The sequence below is a fragment of the Ahaetulla prasina genome, chromosome 12 (genome assembly GCF_028640845.1).
Source record: "Ahaetulla prasina isolate Xishuangbanna chromosome 12, ASM2864084v1, whole genome shotgun sequence".
NCBI classification, from domain to species: domain Eukaryota; kingdom Metazoa; phylum Chordata; class Lepidosauria; order Squamata; family Colubridae; genus Ahaetulla; species Ahaetulla prasina.
The window spans coordinates 29,623,603-29,645,944 of NC_080550.1; the positions used below are offsets into that span (position 1 = coordinate 29,623,603).

The 22,342-nt window shown below is 40.4% G+C and overlaps 1 protein-coding gene across 1 annotated transcript in view; it reads left to right on the forward strand.

Moving 5' to 3' along the window:
* ADGRG5 (adhesion G protein-coupled receptor G5) overlaps positions 1-22,342 on the forward strand; it is a 46,973-nt gene that overhangs the window by 12,628 nt on the left and 12,003 nt on the right. The window contains exons 2-9 of the mRNA XM_058155597.1: positions 5,660-5,725; positions 6,243-6,332; positions 10,199-10,292; positions 14,091-14,226; positions 15,091-15,222; positions 16,380-16,496; positions 17,782-17,824; positions 19,457-19,563. Coding sequence (XP_058011580.1) covers positions 6,272-6,332; positions 10,199-10,292; positions 14,091-14,226; positions 15,091-15,222; positions 16,380-16,496; positions 17,782-17,824; positions 19,457-19,563 — 690 coding nt within the window. The 5' untranslated portion in view covers positions 5,660-5,725; positions 6,243-6,271. The remainder of the gene's footprint in view (positions 1-5,659; positions 5,726-6,242; positions 6,333-10,198; positions 10,293-14,090; positions 14,227-15,090; positions 15,223-16,379; positions 16,497-17,781; positions 17,825-19,456; positions 19,564-22,342) is intronic.

Below are 22,342 nucleotides of genomic sequence, written 5' to 3' on the forward strand. Positions count from 1 at the left end.
GGCAGGCAGGAGACCAGGAAGTGACTTCAGCAATCCAAGGTAGACTTTGCCTGACTCAGAGAATGCCAGAAAGCAGATCCTTTATATAGGCCATGGGGTGTGGCTCCATGACTCAGCACTTATCCAGGCCTGCCCCTCCCTTCCTTTTGCTGACGCCGCCTATCAATTCTCCTGAAGTGAGGATCGCTCCAGGCTCCAGCTGTTGGTAATTGACATTCCTCAGACTCACATGCTGTGGGGGAGGGGGAGGGGTCTAGTTGCTTTGTTTGCCTGGGCATGGAGCCAGGGCTGGGGGCTGGAGGCACGTCAGGCCCTTCTTCTTGCTCGACCTGTCTGGGCATGGTGCCAGGGCTGGGGCCTGGAGGCATGCCAGGACATTCATCAGCATTTGGAAGGAGATAAGAAGAGCCTGGCTGCGGGGAAAGCGAACGATACACAACAAATAGATTTCACTGAAGATAATGTTGAAAAGGCACTACGTAGACTGAAACCATCTCTATCTATTGGACCTGATGGACTATGTGCATACTTCTTAAAAAAAGCTTTCCACTGTTGTAGCAGAACCCCTAAGCATAATCTTTGAAAAATCTTTCAGGTCCAGCTCCCTACCCAACCTATGGTCACTAGCCATGGTCACCTCTATCTTAAAAAAGTGAGACCCCATCCTAGTTGAAAATTACAGACCAATCTCTTTATGCTGCGTCACCTGCAAAGTAATGGAATCAATCATCAACCAATCCATTACCCTCCACCTAGAAACAAACAACCTACTCTCTAATAAAAAATTTGGTTTCAGAAAAAAAATTATCCTGTAATCTACAACTTCTACATGACATATGGACTACAAATCTTGATCAGGGCAAAGCAATAGATGCAATTTACATAGACTTCTGTAAAGCCTTTGATTCAGTAGTACATGACAAAAAACTTCTAAAACTAAAATCCTACGGCATCTCCAGACCCCTCCATAATTGGATAACAGTGTTCCTCTCAAACAGGCAAAAAGTGGTCAAAATAGGGAGCGCCCTATCAAATCCTGCACCTGTTAATAGCGGTGTCCCCCAAGGCAGCATTCTAGGACCAACACTCTTCATACTATACATAAATGACTTTTGTGATCATATTATAACTAACTGCGTTCTCTTCGCCGATGATGTTAAACTGTTTAACACTACCAATAATGCTGGTACCCTTCAAAAAGACCTTGACTTTGTGTCGGAATGGTCAAAAAATTGGCACTCCAAAATCAACTAACAAATGCTCTGTTTTACACATTGGCAAAAAGAATCAGAACACAAAACTAAGTGGACATGACCTTTTAGATGACCCTCACTCTGTCAAGGACCTTGGAGTACTCATATCAAATGATTTAAGTGCCAAAGCCCACTGTAACAACATTGCCAAAAAGACATTAAGAGTTGTAAACCTAATCTTGTGTAGCTTCTTCTCCGGTAATATTACACTACTAACCAGAGCATACAAAACATTTGCTAGACCAATTCTCGAATACAGCTCATCTGTTTGGAACCCATACTGCATATTGGACATTAATACAATTGAGCGCGTCCAGAAATATTTCATAAAAAGAGTCCTCCACTCCTCTGCTGGCAACAAAATACCTTATGCCGCCAGACTTGAAATTCTGGGTTTAGAAAATTTAGAACTACACCGCCTTTGATATGACCTAAGCATAGCTCATAAAATCATCTGCTACAATGTCATACCTTTAAATGACTACTTCAGCTTCAACCACAACAATACACGAGCACACAATAGGTACAAACTTAAACTGAACTGCACCGAACTCGATTGCAGAAAATATGACTTCAGTAACAGAGTTGTTAATGCCTGGAATGCACTACCACACTCTGTGGTCTCATCTCAAAGCCCCAAAAACTATAACCTAAGACTGTCTACTGTTGACTTCACCCCATTCCTAAGAGGTCTGTAAGGGGGGTGCATAAGAGCACTAGCGTGCCTACTTATTTTAACATTTGGGCATTTAAATTAGTTTTTTAAGGGATGTTTTTAATTATTGTGTGTATTTGTATTTTATCTGCCTGTTCACCGCCCTGAGTCCTTCGGGAGAAGGGCAGTATACAAATTAAAATATTATTATTATTATTATTATTACTGTCCCTGTCCTAATGTTCCCTTTAATTGTATTCATTTTACTGTATGTATTCAATTCATCCTTATATTTATATATATTATCTAATATGTACTTGACAAAATAAATAAATATAATAAATAAAGATTATAGATTAACAGAGTTGAAGGGACCTTCTAGGTCATCTAGTCCAACCACCCACCCAAGCAGGAGACCCCACACCATTTCTGACAAATGGAAGTCCAATCTCTTCTTGACACCCTCCTGAATTTCCCACAACTTCCGAAGGCAGCTTCTGTTCCATTGGTTGATTGTTCTCACTTTCAGAAAATTTCTCCTTATTTCCAGGTTGAATCTCTCCTGGATCAGTTTCCATCCATTATTCCTTCTCTGGCCTTCAGGTGCTTCAGAAAACATATGGACACCCTCCTCTCTGTGGCAGCCTCTCAAACACTGGAAGACTGCTATTGTGTCTCCCCTGGTCCTTCTCTTTACTAGACTAGCCATGCCCAGTTCCTGTAACCGTTCTTCATATATTTTAGTCTGCAGTCCCCTCATCATCCTGGTTGCTCTTCTCTGCACTCTTTCCAGAGTTTTTATAGTGTGGTGACCAAAACTCTGGTCAGGGCCTCTGGTGGCTCAGACAGCTAAGATAGTTTGTTATTAACACAGCTGCTTGCAATTACTGCAGGTTCAAGTCCCACCAGGCCCAAGGTTGACTCAGCCTTCCATCCTTTATAAGGTAGGTAAAATGAGGACCCAGATTGTTGAGGGCAATAAGTTGACTTTGTATATAATATACAAATGGATGAAGACTATTGCTTAACATAGTGTAAGCCGCCCTGAGTCTTCGGAGAAGGGCGGGATATAAATGCAAATAAATAAATAAAAAAACCTGGATTCAGTATTCTAGGTGTGGTCTCACTAAGGCTTTACAGAGCAGTATTAGTAACTCCCTTGATCTTGTTTGTATCCCTCTGTTAATGCAGTTTAGGATTACATTGGCTTTTTTGGCTGCTGTTACACACAGCTGGCTCCTACTTAACTGGTTGTCCACTAAGACTCTAAGAGCCCTCTCACAGTGACTGCTATTAAGCCTGGTTTCACCCAGTCTATATTTGAGAAGCTTCAGGCAACTATTTCCTAAACAATATATAAGCATCTAATTGGACATTTACAGATAATGGGGGGGTGGGGATGGCAGAAAGAGGGGAAGAGGAGAATTTACTTCCTTTTGTTTGCATGGGAGAACCTTAGATTCAGCTTCACTACTTCTGTAATCTATTTATTTATTTATTTTATTTGTCACAACAGTATATATAAGCATAAGCATGAAAATAACTATATATTATATAAGCATATATATGAGCATAAGTATGTGATAACTATATTAATTGGATATAATGAAAGGAAACAATAGGACAGGAACGGTAGGCACATTTGTGCTCTTATACATGCCACTTATAGACCTCTTAGGTCTTAGGAATGGGGTGAGGTCAATAGTAGAGAGTTTTTGGTTAAAGCTTTGGGGATTTTGAGAAGAGACCACAGAGTCAGGTAGTGTGTTCCAAGCACTAATAACTCTGTTACAGAAGTCATATTTTCTGCAATCAAGATTGAAACGGTTAACATTGAGTTTAAATCTATTGTTTGCTCTTGTATTGTTATGATTGAAGCTGAAGTAGTCTTCAACAAGAAGGACATTGCAATAGATGATTCTATGAGTTAAACACAGGTCCTGTCGGATGCGGGGAGTTCTAAGTTTTCTAAATTCAAGATTTCAAGTCTGGTGGCATAAGGTATTTTGTTGTATTCAGAGGAGTGGAGAACTCTTCTTGTAAAATATTTCTGGACCCGTTCAATTGTATTGATGTCTGAAATGTGGTATGGGTTCCAGACAGGCGAGCTGTATTCAAGAATTGGTCTAGCAAATGTTTTATAAGCTCTGGTTAGCAGTGTAGTGTTTCTGAAGAAGAAGCTACGTAAGATTAGGTTTACAACTCTTAAAGCCTTTTTTGCAATGTAGTTGCAGTGGGCTTTGGCACTTAAATCATTGGATATGAAAATTCCAAGGTCTTTAATAGGGTCATCTGTAAGGTAATGTTCATCGAGTTTGTATTTAGTGTTTAGAATCTTTTTTCCAATGTGTAAGACAGAGCATTTTCTGGTTGAGATTTGGAGTTGCCAAGTTTTTGACCATTCTGACACAAAGTCAAGGTCTTTTTGAAGGGTAGCTGTATTGTTGGTAGTGTTAAATATTTTGACATAGTCAGCGAAGAGAACACAATTACTTTGAATATAGTCACAGAGATCATTAATGTATAATATAAAGAGTGTTGGTCCAGGAACACTGCCTTGGGGAACGCCGCTATTGACAGGAACAGGATTTGATAGGGCACTGCCTATTTTGACTACTTGTTATCTGTTTGACAGGAAAGCTGTTATCCAGTTGTGGAGGGGTCCGGAGATGTCGTAGCATTTTAGTTTTAGGAGAAGTTTATCATGTACCACTGAGTCAAAAGCTTTACAGAAGTCTATGTAAATTGCATCTATTGTTTTGCCTTGATCAAGATTTGTAGTCCATATGTTTTTGCAGTGAAGAAGTTGTAAATTACATGATAGTTTTTTTTCCTGAATCCAAATTGTTTATTAGAGAGTAGATTGTTTGTTTCTAGGTGGAGGGTAGTGGATTGGTTGATGATAGATTCCATGACTTTACAGGTGACACAGCATAGAGAGATAAGTCTGTAATTTTCAACTAAGCTGGGGTCTCCTTTTTTGAAGAGGGATGACCGTGGCTAGTGACCAAAGTTTGGGAAGGGTACCGGTCGTGAAGGCTTTTCCAAAGATTATGCTTAGGGGTTCTGCTATATTAGAGGAAAGCTTTTTTAAGAAGTATGCACATAGTCCATCAGGCCCTATAGATAGGGATGGTTTCAGTTTGTGAAGAGCTTTTTCAACATTTTCTTCTGTGAAATCTATGTGTTAGGATGTTGTTGGTGCGGTTAGGGAACGTCGGGTATGAGCCATTATTGTTAACAAAGACTGAGCCGAATAATGTGTTAAAGAGGTTTGCTTTAACTGTTTCATCATTATTATCTTTGCCGTTTGATTCTTTTAGTGGTGGGATGGATCTCAAGTCATTAAGTTTGTTGTTCACAAAATTATAAAAAGCACGATTGGAATCTATGCACAGAAGGTTTTCTTCTTGCATGGTGTGGTAATTGGTGCATTCAATTTTTATTTGGTTGCATATATCTCTGTAGCTAATTTTTGAAATTAGCTACACGTCCCTTTTTGTTTTTTCTCCAAAGAGATTTTTTTTTGGATTGAAGCTTTTTTATTGATATGGGTAATTTGTTTTTCCTGATTTTGGTGGTGGTTTAATCACCTAAGCTTTAGTAAAGTATACTCTTGGCAAAAACAAATGGCCAGGGACAGTGGTGGACCGCTGCCTGTTCGGCAGAACTGGTAATTCCGGTGAGCAGTTGGCCCCGGCCACCCGCCCCTGCCCTATCCTTCCCTATATTTCCGTGTTTTTCAGCTCAGGTGATTCGTGTGGCATAGCGGATTGCCATGCCTCAGCTGTTTTATTCACTGGCGCTGCAGTAGAAGGTAAGTTTTAGAGCTTAAAATGGGTGGTTTTTGAATGCTGCACACGCACATGCGAAGTGCGAATGTTTGTGCATAGCATGCACTCACCGAACTGATTGTTAAACTGGTTGCAGCCCACCACTGGCCAGGGGTCTTCCTTTGCTAGGTGACTGAGTGAGATGGTTGACACCATCTCTAGAACAGTTTCCCCTCTGAGATATGCATGGTACCTACTCATCTGGAGAACTGGAGAATTCTTAAAACCTGGCTAGGGGTCCCATGTACGCCTGGGGTTAATGAATAAGTGTAATATTTTGCCTTCCCCAAAGGAGTTAAAACTGGACTCTCCAACCATGCTGGCTGGGGAATTCCAAGAGCTGAAGTCCACAGGTCTTAAAGTTGCCAAGGTTGGACTCCCCAGAGTTAAAATGTGGCTTTGCGGCCTTGTGTAGGGTGCCCAGAGGAGCATGAAGGGAGTTGTCCCTTCAGGGATTGGACTAGAAGACCTTCTAAATTTATCTTGGTTCTTTTTCCACAGCTGTTTGGAACGGGCTACGTGATGCAGCAATGGATTCCCGAATATGCCTTTGCTTTTTTGCCTGCTGGGTTTTTGTGAATTCTTCACAAGGTAAAAGACCTTGGTGGGCTAATCCGACAGAGGTGGGGTGCTAATTTCTTTGCAAGGGTTTTGCCTAAGAACTGCAGTGGGTTGTTGAGGATGCTTCCAATGGTGGCTTCATGGTTTGATTTATTTATTTCTCCAAAGCACCTGAAGGTAGGAGAAGAAGCAATGGGTGGAAACTAATCAAGGAGAGAAGCAACTTAGAACTAAGGAGAAATTTCCTGACAGTTAGAACAATTAATTGGTGGAACAACTTGCCTCCAGAAGTTGTGAATGCTGCAACACGGGAAGTTTTTAAGAAAATGTTGGATAGCCATTTGTCTGAAGTGGTGTAGGGGTTTCCTGCCTAAGCAGGGGGTTGGACTAGAAGACCTCCAAGGTCCCTTCCAACTCAGTTATTGCATTCTATTCTATTTATTAAATGCTCCAACAGTTGTAAGAGCGAAAACAGGCGATAAGTAATTTTTCTCAGTGCCATTGTAACTTCAAATGGTCACACACACACACAAGTTGTAAGTCGAGGACTATCTCTGTCTCTGTCTCTCTCTGTCTCTTCTATATATCTTCTATGCAGGTAGTCCTTGACTTATGACTACAATTGAGTCCAAAATCTCTGTTGCTAAGTGAAACCTTTGTTAATTGAGATTTGCCCCATTATCACCACAGTTGTTGAGGGAATCCCTGCAGTTGTTAAGTTAGTAACCTGGTTGATAAGTGAATCTGGCTTCCCCCATTGGCTTTGCTTGTCAGAAGGTCGCAAAAAGGGATCACATGACTCCAGGACACGGCAACTGTCATAAACGTGAACCCGTTTCCAAGCAGTCAAATTTTGATCATGTGACCACAGAGATACTGCAAGAGTTGTGAAAGTGTGAAAAATGGTCATGTCACTTTTTTCACTGCCGTTATAACTTCGGACAGTCACTAAATGAACTGTTATAAGTTGAGGACTACCTATATTCTACCCCTCAGTGGAGACCAAGCCAGGCACTTTCTGAAGTGCATTAAGTGCATTAAGGCACATGAGAATATCCCTCCGACCGATGCCCTAATTAAATCATGAGTCTTGAGCCAAGCTTCAAAAGAAATCCAGTCATTTATTAAGAGCTTCATGTCGGCAGGTTCCCAAGTGAAGCCAGCTCTGACACTATGTAATTTAGGCTCCAATTATGATCCTGTTTCCCACCCCTCCCCCAATTATAGAGGTCATTCCCCTTCGACTACTGTAGGTATCTCTGGGATACAGCCTTGAGGGAGATAAACTTGAGGGAATGTGCATCTGTTTTTGGGTGCTCTGCAGTTTCGCCAGTTTCCCATCCCCCCGGCCTATGGCAACTCAAGAGCAGGCCAGGAATGCTGTTTGAGTTGACTCCCTCCTTTATTCTCCTGAGAGTAGAAAAAAACATGATGAATCCCATGTTGCTCCAAGTTGTCAGACTGCAGCTCCCATCTTCAACTTACAAACGTTCATTTAGTGGCTATTTGACGTTATGACAACATTGAGAAAAGTAATTTGTGATCACTGCTCGGAATTATGACTGTTACAGTATCCCTGTGGACATGCAATCAATATTTGGATGCTTGGCAGCCAGCATGTATTTACAAAGGTTGCAACATCTTGTGATCACCATTTGTGACTTTCCAAGCTGGCTTCTGACACCAAAGTCAATGGGGGAAGCTGGATTTATTTAAATGACCATGTGATTCACTTAATGATTATTGCAAAAATGGTTATAAAAATAAACTCAGTCCTGTAATGAGTCAGTTAACAGATTAACAGAGTTGGAAGGGACCTTCTAGGTTGTCTAGTTCAACCCCCGTCCCAAGCAGGAGATCCCTACACCATTTCTGACAGATGGCAGTCCAGTCTCTTCTTGAAAGCCTCCCGTGATGAACAACCACATCACATAGCAATGGAAGTTCCCGTCCCAGCTGTGGTTTTATAAGTCAAGGACTACCTGTAATCTCCAGCCAAGGAAGGCTTTCTGCAAATAGCACTCCCAACAGATTTGGTAAATGTCCAGTCAAGGAAGCTTCACACAGAGGGATGAACTCAGCTTTGGAAGTCTGTGGAGGTTCTCAGTCATCCAAATCAAGCGGCTTTTTCAAGAGGCAACTAGACTTTTTGGGTTTTGTTTGAAGACGTTTCACTTCTCATCCAAGAAGCTTCTTCAGTTCTGGCTGGATGGTGGGGAATGAAAAGTTGAAGAAGATTCTTGCATCAGAAGCGAAACGTCTTCAAAGAAAAACCAGAAAGTCCAGTTGCCTCTTGAAAAAGCCCCTTTGGGTCAGCTTTGAAGGCCTTTAATCTCACTTGGAGATTACCACCAGTTCTATCCCCCCTCATGGAGAACCACTTTTATTTCATTGATACCAAAAGAGGAACAGGATTGTTCTAAACCTGGGAATTATAGACCAATTTCACTTTTAAATAATGATTATAAGATTTTTGTTAAAATAATAGTTAATAGATTAATGTTGATTCTGCAGCGAAGAATTCATAATGATCAATCTGGATTTATAAAAGGGAGACAGATGAAGAATAATGTTAGGCAGATTGTTAATTTACTGGAGTATCTAGAAAAGAAAAATTTTATTCCAGCAGCATTTATCTTTCTCGATGCAGAGAAAGCTTTTGATCGATTGCATTGGGATTTTTTATTTAAATTAATAGAAAAGATGCAATTTGGAGATGGTTTTATAAGAATAATTAGGGCAATTTATGGAGAGCAAACAGCACAGATTATAATCAATGGTAGCTTAACAGAACCTTTTAAGATTGCGAAAGGAACAAGACAGGGATGTCCTTTATCACCATTATTGTTTATTTTAACTCTAGAACCATTATTGGATAAAATACGAGAAGTAAAGGAGATAGAGGGAATTAGAGTTAGACAACATGAATATAAGCTAAGAGCTTTTGCAGATGACCTGGTGTTTACTTTAACAAACCCTATAAATTCTAGTAAATCTTTGTTGGAAATAATTGATCAATATGGGAAGGTTTCAGGGTTTAAGGTAAATCAGAAAAAGACAAAAGTGATAATAAAAATATGGCCAGACAACAGAAAGAAAAACTAGAGGAAATAACAGGATTTGAAATTGTAAAGAAGGTTAAGTACTTAGGGTTTATATTACATCGTCAAATGTGAAATTGTATAAGAATAACTATGAGGTTTTATGGCAAAAGTTCAGAAGGAGTTGATTGTTTGGAAAAATTGCAATTATCTTTGCTGGGGAGAATTGCTGCTATTAAAATGAATGTTTTACCTAGATTTTTATTCCTCTTTCAAATGATACCAATAATTAAGAAAGATAAGAATCTTGAGGAATGGCAGAAGGGAATTAATAAATTTATATGGGAAGGTAAAAAAGCTAGGGTTAAAATGAAAATAATTCAAGATTCTCGGGAAAGGGGAGGTTTAAAAATGCCCAATTTTAAATTATACTATGAAGCAGCTGCTCTCTCTGCAATAAGTGATTGGTTTAATTTAACAGAGGAAAGAATTTTGAATATAGAAGGTTATGATTTGTTATATGGATGGCATGCATATCTAGTTTTTTAACAAAAAAGTGGATAAGGCCTTTAAAAATCATGTGCTAAGAACTGCTTTTCTGCGTGTTTGGAAAAAATACTCTTATAAACTAAATTATAAGGTTCCTATATGGGCAAGTCCTAGACATACAATAGAGAATATAAATATAGAACAGAATCAGGAAATGATTACATATAGAGATTACCACCAGTTCTGTTCCTGTCCAGATGTTCAAACTTTCTGTTCATGCTGATGTTGTGATGCTAATGAGGACTCTTTCTTTCTCCTTTCGGTTACTTCTTCTTTCACACGTTCTGTGCTGCCCCTGGTGTTTAGCGCCCACTGTAGTCCAAAGAGAAGATGTGGCTGCAGCTATGGAGGACTATGAAGGGCACATAGACTCAGGATGCGCTTCCAATGGGACAAGGAAGTAGGTTCTTATTATTTGCATTTTTATGTTATAAAAAATGGGGGGAAGAAGTTTGCCTTTCGACCAGTCTATATACAGTATTGCAATGTATGGCTGTGAAAGTTGGACCATAAGAAAGGCTGAGCGCCAAAGAATTGAGGCCTTTGAACTCTGGTGATGGAGAAGACTTCTGCGAGTCCCTGAGACTGCAAGGCGATCCAACCGGTCAGTCCTAGAGGAGATCAACCCTGACTGCTATTTATTTATTTATTTATTTATTTATTTATTTGTCACAACAGTATATGTAAGCATAAAAATGAAATAACTATACGATATATAAGCATATATATAAGCATATATAAAAAAAACTATACGAATTGGATACAATCGAAGGGGACATTGGGACAGGAACGGTAGGCACGTTGGTGCTCTTATGCATGCCCTTAGAGACCTCTTAGGAATGGGGTGAGGTCAATAGTAGATAGTCTTTGGTTAAAGCTTTGGGGATTTTGGGAAGAGACCACAGAGTCAGGTAGTACATTCCAGGCATTAACAACTCTGTTACTGAAGTCATATTTTCTGCAGTCAAGATTGGAACGGGTCACATTAAGCTTAACTCTATTGTGTGCTCGTGTAATGTTGCGATTGAAGCTGAAGTAGTCTTCAACAGGAAGGACATTGTAACAGATTATTCTATGAGTTAAACTCAGGTCATATCGAAGGCGGCGGAGTTCTAAATTTTCTAAACCCAGTATTTCTAGCCTGGTGGCATAAGGTTTTTTGTTGTATTCAGAGGAGTGGAGAACTCTTGTAAAATAATTTTGGACGCGCTCAATTGTATTAATGTCCAAAATGAGGTATGGGTTCCAGACAGATGAGCTGTATTCAAGAATTGGTCTGTTTAAGGAAGAAAGGTATATTATAAAAGAATTTCTGATGAATACTGGAAGGGAATATCGTCTTGGTCTTGATCGATGAAGATTGGATATTAAAAACTATAAGATTCTGAAGACTTCAGGAGTGGAATGGATTGATATATATTTGGTGTTAATCGATGAAGATTGGATATTAAAAACTATGTATTTTATTGATGAACTGGAAATACTAATTTAATTGGAAGATTCTGAAGATTTTAGGAGTGAAATGGACTGATATATAATGGACTGGAAGAAGAATGTACTTTTTTGTTTCTGGAAAGGGAGTTAAGGTCTTAGAGAGAGGAGTGACTATGGATTATGACTTATGTTGTATTTTAATTTATGATTGTTAATTTTATACCCTGTACTTTGTTCTGGGAAGTCTCGAGGTGGAGGGGAGGAGGGAAGGGGAGAGGGGAAATGAAGGATCAATGTAAAGGAATGATTGAAGATATGTAATTAAGAAATAGAAATAATTTGAAATGAAATCGGGGCTGCTCAGCTGCCATTTCAGAAGGGAATGGAAAGGGAGAGGAGAGAGTGAAGGAAGAAAGTAGGTAGGAAAGAGAGAGGTAGAAGAGGGGGAAAGGAGAGGAAGAAGAAAGGGGAAAGAGAGGGGGTTAGAAAGGGTGGAAGAGAAGAGTAGGGAAGGAGGAGAGGAAGTAGAAAAGCGAAGGAGAGGAAGGATGAAGAAAGTAGAAGAAAGTAGAGAAGGGAGGAGGAAAGGTTTGTTAAGGAAGGAAGTGGTAGCTGGGCAGGTTCGAATAAGTAACAAATGAAAGTTAATGACTAATGTTGAATAAGAGACTGTATATTGAATAGGCTGTTGGAAAATGAAAATAAAACTTTTTTATTAAAAAAAAAGTAAAAGAGAATAGCTGAATGTAAATAATAATAATAATAATAAAAAAAAAAGAATTGGTCTAGCAAATGTTTTATATGCTCTGGTTAGTAGTGTAATGTTTCTGGAGAAGAAGCTATGCAAGACTAAGTTTACAACTCTGAAAGCCTTTTTTGCCATGTAGTTGCAGTGGGCTTTGGCACGTAGATCATTTGATATGAAAACTCCAAGGTCTTTGACAGGGTGGGGGTCATCTGTAAGGTAATGTGCATCGAGTTTGTATTTAGTGTTCTGATTCTTTTTTCCAATGTGTAAGACAGAGCGTTTGCTGGTTGAGATTTGGAGTTGCCAAATTTTTGACCAATCGGATACAAAGACAAGGTCTTTTTGAAGGGTAGTAGTATTGTTGGTGGTGTTAAATATTTTGATATCATCAGCGAAAAGAACACAATTACTTTTAATATGGTCACAGAGATCATTAATGTATAATATGAAGAGTGCTAGTCCAAGAACGCTGCCTTGGGGAACGCCGCTATTGACAGGAACAGGATTTGATAGGGCACTGCCTATTTTGACCACTTGTTGTCTGTTTGACAGGAACGTTGTTATCCAATTATGGAGGGATCTGGAGATGCCGTAAGATTTTAGTTTTAGTTTTAGAAGGCCAGATCCTGAAAGTGAAACTCAAATACTTTGGCCACCTAATGAGAAGGAAGGACTCCCTGGAGAAGAGCCGAATGCTGGGAACGATTGAGGGCAAAAGAAGAATGGGACGACAGAGAACGAGGTGGCTGGATGGAGTCACTGAAGCAGTCGGCATGAGTTTAAATGGACTCCAGAGGATGGTAGAAGACAGGAAGGCCTGGAGGAAAATTGTCCATGGGGTCGCGATGGGTCGGACATGACTTTGCAACTAACAACAATATACAGTAGATTCAAGGAAGCCACCTGAAAAATCTGCAATTGTATAAAGGATCCTGTGTTGTCCCACTCATTCACAATTACATGTAACCATGGTTTGGTGGGCTTATTAATATTCCCCAGCAATTCCCTTCACCAAAACCCGAAAACTGTCCCAATTAAGTCCAGCCACAAGCAGACCTATGCTAATCTACAGACCAATGGCCAAAGAGTCCATAAGGCACTTGGAAGTTTCTCAAACAAGATAAATCCACCAGACACAATTAAATCCACAACACAAGACGATTCACAAGGCGACCAAAGTTCAGAGTTCACAAGGCACCATCCAAAGTCAAGGCACAGTGGCAAATCCAAAGCAAGGCGGGAATCATAACAACCAGAAAACACACAGCTAGGAAATGAAAGGGTTGTAGCTCTGCATTGCAAACAGTCTGAAATTGTATAGGGTCTCCTGCTTGAGCAGGGGGTTGGACTAGAAGTCCTCCAAGGTCCCTTCCAGTTCTATTCTGATTGATTGAACTAATAAATACTGAATTGCTGGTATATCCAAGTGGAGCTGTCATAAATTCTGGTCTCTAACTGTCGACAGCATGTTATGTCTATATTTAATTTCAGCTTAATGCAGCACTTCCTACCATGCATTCTAAATATATCAGATTTCCGGGTTCTGATTGTTAAGCAGCCTTTCAAAGTCTGAATGCATGAAGAAATCTAAATGTATGAATATATAATTTCTGAATATTTATCAGAGGAAAAGAAGGACTTTTGGGGATATTTGTGAGGGAATTTAGATGTTCTAGAAAACATTTTTAATGGAAACCATAGAAGAAATTTAACCTACACAGAGAAAACAAGTATTTAGTCCAGTGCAGTTTTAACCTTGGTGACTTTAAGAAATATGGACCAACTCACAGAATTTGCCAGCCAGCATCTTCAACTTGCCAAGTTTGAGAAACACTGCTGTAGAGCAATAAAATAAAAGAGATGCTTATTTTTTCTAGCTGATGACATGTTGGATCATCTCTAGGTTTATGTTAAATTCACGTTATAAATTATTTAATCGGAAGACTGACTATTGAGTTGCACCAGAGTATATTCCATTTATAAGGCCTATGGTTTCTACTTTGTTTGTTTTTATAGAGTCCTAAAGAACTTGGAGAAGACCTTGCTGAAAGTCCATTTACAGAATGACAATCTCATAACTGCTCACCCTAATATTCAAACATTAATATACACAAAATTTAAAGGGTTAAATATCAACAATGAGGAATTTTTAGTAAGTATTTTTTTTTCCTTTTCCACACTATCTGTCTAATTCTGTGTTTCCTAATTTGGACAACTTGTAGATGTGTGGACTTCAATTGCCAGAATTCCGCAGGCAGCCTACTGCCTGAATTCTAGGAGTTGAAGTCTACCCAGCTTAAACATTGTCAAGATTCAGAAACAGTGGTTTAGTTATTTGATCCATCCTGAATAGAGAAGTGGGGTGGAGGAAGGATGTTTAGTGCTAGCCTATATACTTCTCCTCTGAATTACCCTGTTTTTGTTCACACATACAGCCTGGATTCACACAAAATGCTTAATCCTACACTATTATGTGTCTAAATAGCATGCTACTACATCCACATAAAACTATTATCACTAATGTGATTAACATTAATGTGATTAATTATCATGAAAGACAGGTTCCCCCACAGCATGCTAAAATAGCAATAACACTTAGACTTATATACCGCTTCACAGTGCTTTACAGACCTCTCTAAGTGGTTCACAGAGTCAGCCTCTTGCCTCCAACAATCTGGGTCCTCATTTTACCGACCTTGGAAGGACGGAAGGCTGAGTTAATCTTCAGTCTGGTGAGATTCGAACTGCCAAATCGCAAGCAGCCGGTAGTCAGCAGAAGTAGCCTGCAGGACTGCACTCTAACCAATGCGCCACCACAGCTCATCATAATAACCAATAGTGGCTGTTACCTTCCTAGTGACCCAACCTAATTTCATTCTTATCCAGGCATGATGGAATTGCAGACGCAGAGTTTTAAAACTTGTGAATTGGGGATGCAAAGGGGAAAGTCTAATATACTGGAGGCAGCATCGTTGATGATAATTTGCATAAATGTCTGTTCATTCATTCATTGCAGGAGTATGATGCTTCGAGACAGAGCCGGCATTCCATGTATTTTCCAAAAAGGTTCTTGGAGAATGTCACAATGACCCCGGCAAAGGAGATAAGGCTTATCTGCATTTACCTGAAAGCTTCTTGCCTCTTTCAGGTAGGCCATCGCTGCAACTTGCAGGAGGTGACAGAGGTGGGGATTTGCCATAGAATGCCAATCATCAATAATCTGAAGTTTCCCAGGTTTGGAGACAGAAAATATCCAAGAGGCAGCTTCCTCACTCCATTTTGGCAGAAATTGATGATGCTCTTGAGTTTATACAAAAGGCTTCAAAATGCATGAATGCCGTTGTAGGGATATAGAGCAGTGGTGAAATGTAAAATTTTTTACTACTGGTTCTGTGGGTGCTGCTTGGCGGGGGGTTAATATGACTGGGTGGCCGCAGCCGAAGAGGTTGTAAAAATGTTTTTAAAGGGTTCTGACAATCCCAGCTGAGTTGCCTGATCGTCAGAATCTTTTAAAAACATTTTTAACAACCTCTTCGGCTGAGGTTGTAGAAAAAACGCTTTTAAAAGGTTCTGACGATTGCAGCTAAGCCGTGCGATCATCAGAGACTTTTTTTTTAACTTTTAAAAGCATTTTTTCGGCTAAAGAAAAAATGCTTCTAAAAGTAAAAAAACAACCTCTGATGATCGCACAGCTGAGCTGGGCATGGGTGGGGTGTGTGGCAGGGATTTTTGCTACCGGTTCTCCAAACCACCTGCCGCCATTGCTACCAGATCAATGCTCCAAATCGGGAGCATTCCACCCCTGATATAGAAATAACCTTCAAGAAAGAATTCAGCAGCTGTTTATGTTGGTCTATGACTGAATAAGGCTTTGATGGATTGATTAGTGGTGTTATGTAAAAAGGTAAAGGTTCCCCTTGCACGTATGTGCTAGTCGTTCCCAACTCTAGGGAGCGGTGCTCATCTCTATTTCAAATCCGAAGAGCCACCACTGTCCGAAGCCGTCTCTGTGGTCATGTGGCCGTCATGATTAAACACCAAAGGCGCATGGAATGCTGTTCCCTTCCCACCAAAGGTGGTCCCTATTTTTCTACTTGCATTTTTTACATGCTTTCAAACTGCTAGGTTGGCAGAAGCTGGGACAAGTAACAGGAGCTCACCCTGTTACGCAGCATTAGGGATTTGAACCGCTGAACTTCCGACCTTTTAATTGTCTTAGCCATTAAGCCACCATGTCCCTTGAACCCTAAATGTCCCCATTCTATTTTAATTTGGTTTAATGCATTTCTCTTCCTTGTCTTTCAGGATAGACAAAAGAGCTCCTTGCTGAATGATGACATCATAGGAATCAGTCTTGGGAACATGAATGTCACCAACCTCCCTGAACCTGTGGAAATCAGCTTTTGGCATAATCATTCATTGGTGAGTACTGATGCTGCCATGGGCTTCATCCCTTCATAGGTCTTAGCACTCTGGGAGAATGAAAGTTCCCAAAAGAGAGCAGATTGTAAGTCATGTTCAAGAAGACTTCATTGCATGAGACCTAATCTTCAGCTATTTTGAACAGCCACAAGATCAGTATTTATGCAGTTGATGGATCAATTTACTGTTTGATTGTCTGATACAGGTAGTGCTGGATTAGAATAGAATAACAGGTCTTCTAGTCCAGCCCCCTGCTTAGGCAGGAAACCCTTTACCATTTCAGACAATGGTTACCAATGTCTTCTTACAAACTTACAAACTTCTAGTGTTGGAGCATTTATAACTTCTGGAGGCAAATTGCACCACTGATTAATTGTTCTAACTGTCAGGAAATTTCTCCTTAGTTCTAAGTTGCTTCTCACCTTGATTAGTTTCCACCCATTTCTCCTTGTCCTGCCCTCTGGTGCTTTAGAGAATAGCTTGTCCGGCTTAGTTCAGTGCAATACTTGTTTTGCAGCCATCTTTCATGGTATTCTTTTCAAATTTGGATACTGTCCTATTTGTAAACAAATTACTAGTCTACATGGATAGATTGCTTATCTAGAGTCTCTAGTCTTTTTTTTAAATTTGAATTTATATCCCGCCCTTCTCCGAAGACTTAGGGCATCTTACAACGTGCTAAGCAATAGTCTTCATCCATTTGTATATTATATACAAAGTCAACTTTTATTGCCCCTAACAATCTGGGTCCTCATTTTACCTACCTTATAAAGGATGGAAGGCTGAGTCAACCTTGGGCCTGGTGGGACTTGAACTTGCAGTAATTGCAAGCAGCTGTGTTAATAACATACAGACTTTGTCTGTTGAGCCACCAGAGGCCCAAGTCTGTGCTCTTTAGGCAGGAATTAGGTGCCCAACTCAACCATTCTGTTCTATTGAGCTGTCTCTCTATCAGCCCCCTCTACACAAAGATTCTGCAGGAGAAGGGCAGTATGGATAACGGTGGGATCTGGCAGGGTGAGGGCCATGAACCACAAACACAAAGCTTCCGCTGTGTCCTGGCATAACAGAGATGGTTTTGCCTTCAATAGTATCAAAATGATGTGCTCAATAAGGTTTTGCACTGAGACATTGGCAGATCTTGAGTGTGTTTGCTTTAGTTGGGATTGTCAGTCGGGACTTTGAGATATAGAATAATGGAGTTGAAAGGGACTTTGGAGGTCTTCTAGTCCAACCCACTGCTGATCATCAACATTTCTCTTGTTTTCTCTCTCAACCATTCTAGGATAATTTCAACAAGACCTGCGTATTTTGGGAGGAAGGAACAGGTAATGTCAAAATGTAAACCAAGCTCAGAGAGCACCAACGACTCTACATTGTAATTATTTTTGTCTACTTTTCCTGCCTCCTTTTTGCTTTTATAGTGACCACATTCCATCTCTCCTATCCCTACTTCTACGCTCACTTGGCCAACTGGAAGAATAGGGTCTCCTTGCTTGAGCAGGGGATTCGACTAGAAGCCTTCCCACTCTATGACTCTGTAATTCTGGAACTTGGAATCCATAGTTGGGTAATACCTTTCTGAGGAAGAACTGACATGAAGGAGTCCGATCACACCTTTTCCAACTAACATATTTTATTAAAAAAAGCATATATTGTTATGAGGTGTAGCTTACTTTGACAAATGCATGGAATGATTCATAATGAGGTAAGATGTAACTTGCAAACATTTATGTCTTTTGAAATGCATACATTGTTAGAAAAAGTGTGCACAGATTCCTCCTGATTTTAGGCTACCATAGACTAACATGGGTCTCCCCCCACCCATGTCAGATTAATACACATGGTGTGTATCTCTGTATCTGGGAAAGGTGGAAGAATACACACAGATCTCTTTCAACTAAGCAGGTACTTAGCTCTATATGATGTTTGCTTATCCTTGTAATGTTATCATTATGCTGCTGGTTTTCAATACATTTTGCACTGCATCTTTTATTTAGACATCTATCTCTATCTCTATCTCTATCTCTATCTATCCTATGGGACATTTCAGTTGAGTTCATACAACAAGCTTAGCCTTAAACTTGGGTTAAGAAAACATAATGGCTGGGCTGACCAAAAATGTTATGCCCAAAGACATAAATTCAAGTCCATCTTGATGGGAGGATCTAATTCATTCACTATGGGCCTCTGGTGGCTCAGACTGCTAAGACAGTCTGTTATTAACAGCAGCTGCTTGCAATTACTGCAGGTTCAAGTCCCACCAGGCCCATGGTTGACTCAGCCTTCCATCCTTTATAAGGTAGGTAAAATGAGGACCCAGATTGTTGGGGGCAATAAGTTGACTTTGTATATAATATACAAATGGATGAAGACTATTGCTTGACATAATGTAAGCCGCCCTGAGTCTTCGGAGAGGGGCGGGATATAAATGCAAATTTAAAAAAACCCAAAAACTATATGCTAAAATTATGATCTCACAGCTTGTTGAAAGACAAATACCCAATTTACTATGTTGGTTGAGCCTATACAGTTTATTTAGTGACCAAAGTTAACAACAGCACTGAAAAAAGTGACTTATGGCCATTTTTCACACTTACAAGTGTGGCAGTATCCCCATGGTCACTTGATCAAAATTCAGGCAACTGACTCTTATTTATGATGGTTGCAGTGTCCCAGGGTCACATGATCACCTTTTGCGACCACCTGACAAGCAAAATCAATGGGGAAACCAGATTTACTTAACAACCACGTCACTAACTTAACAACTTCAGTGAACCACTTAACAACTGGGGCAAGAAATGTCGTAAGATGGAGCAAAACTCACTTAACAACAGAAATTTGGGGCTAAATTGTGGCCGTAAGTTGAGGACAACCTGTATTGTGCATTCTTTAAAAAAAGAGCTCAAGACAGGCAGCTGTAGCTATTTTTCTTGAGGAGGGTGCTTGTTTGTCTCCAGGAGAGGACAACCTGGGGGAATGGAGAACAGAAGGCTGTGAAACCAACGCCAGCCAGGAGACGGTTCTCTGCAAATGCTACCATCTGACCTATTTTGCTGTTCTTCTGGTAAGCCTGTTGGGCTTCAGGTCTCTGATGCATCAACTCCTTCTTGAGAAGGTATTCTGGAAAATTGGAATGCTTTGGATGCAACCTTTGCTCTGTTGAAGGCCTTCCATGAAAATGAAGTTCTCCTGACCAGAGAACCTCAACTTTTTTCCATACGGTGCTTTGGCAGCTACCTTGTAATATCACTTAAAATGATGCACAAAGTATGCCCAGTTCAAGTTTTACTTAGCATAAAACTGAATCGCAAGGAAAGGCAATGGAGAAGTTATTTCTTGAGAGTAACAGTCTAAGGTAAGAAGAGTCTTTTTGGGGTGATAGAGCAACTCCAGGATTTGGAAAGCCTGTGATGGGTGCATAGGCATAACCATTGCCTAGAAGGGTCACTAATGGTTAGGATGTTCTCTTCCATCCCAGAGAGAACTTTGTGGATTCTTGGAGACTCCTAGAACTCATGAAGATGCTAGAGGTTGTTGCTTTGCCTTGTAGCAAAGCAACAACCTAAATGTCTATGGAGATTCTCAATCATCCAGGACATGGTTGTCCCAAAGGTGCTTTTCCAAAAGGCAACAAGACTTTCTTGGTTTTTCCTCGAAAATGTTTCACTTGTCACCCAAGAAGCTTCTTCAGTTCTGAAAAACTGAACTGAAGAAGCATCTAGGATGAGAAGTGAAACGTTTTCAAGGAAAAAAACCCCCAGTAAAGTCCAATTGCCTTTTGGAAAATTACATTTGTATCCTAAATAACCTTTAATCCAGGGGTGAAATCCAGCAGGTTCTGGAGAACTGATAGTGCAAATTTTGAGCAGTTTGGAGAACTGGCAGCGGAAATTTTGAGTAGGATGGAGAACCAGCAAATACCACTTCTGGCTTTTTTTTTTTTTAAATTTACATTTATATCCCGCCCTTCTCCGAAGACTCAGGGTGGCTTACAGTGTATAAGGCAATAGTCTCATTCTATTTGTATATTTACAAAGTCAACTTATTGCCCCCCCAACAATCTGGGTCCTCATTTTACCTACCTTATAAAGGATGGAAGGCTGAGTCAACCTTGGGCCGGGCTTGAACCTGCAGTAATTGCAGGCTTTGTGTTCTAATAACAGGCTCCTTACAGCCTGAGCTATTATGGCTGGCCCCAGGAGTGGAGAGGGAATGGAGATTTTACAGTATCCTTCCCCTGCCATGCCCACCAAGCCACACCACTCCCACCAAGCCATGCCCACAGAACCGGTAGTAAAAAAAGAATTGGACTTCACCACTGCTTTAATCTAAAAACCTTTTAAACTATTCAGTTGAGCAGAGAGTCTGGTAGGCCCAGGAGCAACACCTGATGAGCATTGGTGCACTTGAGAACCATGTTGTCCACTCTGTGCAACAACATGAGTATCTGCTGCAATATCGTAACACTTGGCACATTAACACATTGACTAATGAAAAGATGGACCAGGGGAGACAAGTAGCAGTGTTCCAGTATTTGAGGGCCTCCTACAAAGACGAGGGGTGTCTGGTGGGGTCTCTGGTGGCTCAACAGACTAAGCAGTCTGTTATTAACACAGCTGCTTGCAATTACTGCAGGTTCAAGTCCCACCAGGCCCAAGGTTGACTCACCCTTCCATCCTTTATAAGGTAGGTAAAATGAGGACCCAGATTGTTGGGGGCAATAAAAGCTGACTTTGTATATAATATACAAATGGATTAAGACTATTGCTTAACACAATGTAAGCTGCCCTGAGTCTTCGGAGAAGGGCGGGATATAAATGCAAATAAAAAAAAACAAAAAACAAAACTATTTTCCAAAGCACCAAAAGACAAGACAAGAAAAAATGGATGGAAACTAACCAAGGAGAGAAGCAACTTAGAACTAAGGAGAAAATTCCTAATGGTTAGACCAATCAGCCAACAGAATAGCTTGGCTTCAGAAGCTGTAGGTGCTCCATCACTTGAGGCTTTCAAGAAGAGACTGGACAACCATTTGTCTGAAATGATATACAGTCTCCTGCTTGAGCCGCAGGTTGAAATAGAAGACCTCCATGGTCCTTTCCAACTTAGTAAGACCACACCTAGAATCCTGCATCCAGTTTTGGTCCCATCCTATTAAAAAGATGTTGAGACTCTAGAAAAAGTGAAGAGAAGAGCAACCAAGATGATTAGGGGACTGGAGGCTAAAGCATATGAAGAACAGTTGCAGGAACTGGGTATGTCTAATTTAATGAAAAGAAGGACTAGGGGAGACATGATGGCAGTCTTCCAATATTTGAGGGGCTGCCACAGAGAGGAGTGGGTCAACCTGTTTTCCAAAGCAATAGAAATAAGGAGGAATTTTCTGACAGTGAGAACAATCAATGAATGGAACAGAAGTTGCCTTTGGAAGTTGTGGGAGCTTCATCACTGGAAGCTTTCAAGAAAAGACTGGACTGCCACCTGTCAGAAATGGTGTAGGGTCTCCTGCTTTGGTGGGGGGCTGGACTAAATGACCTAGAAGGTCCCTTCCAACTCGGTTAATTGATTAAACTCAGTGGTGAAATCCAATTTTTTTTACTACCGGTTCTGTGGGCGTGGCTTGGTGGGTGTGGCAGGGGAAGGATATTGCAAAATCTCCATTCCCACCCTACTGTGGGGCCAGCCAGAGGTGGCATTTGACAGTTCTCCGAACTACTCAAAATTTCCGCTACCAGTTCTTCAGAACCTGTCAGAATCTGCTGGATTTCAACCCTGCTTAAACTCTATTGTTCTATGTTCTAACAAATTGTTAAAGGTAGCAAATTCAAGGGTGAAATTAAAAT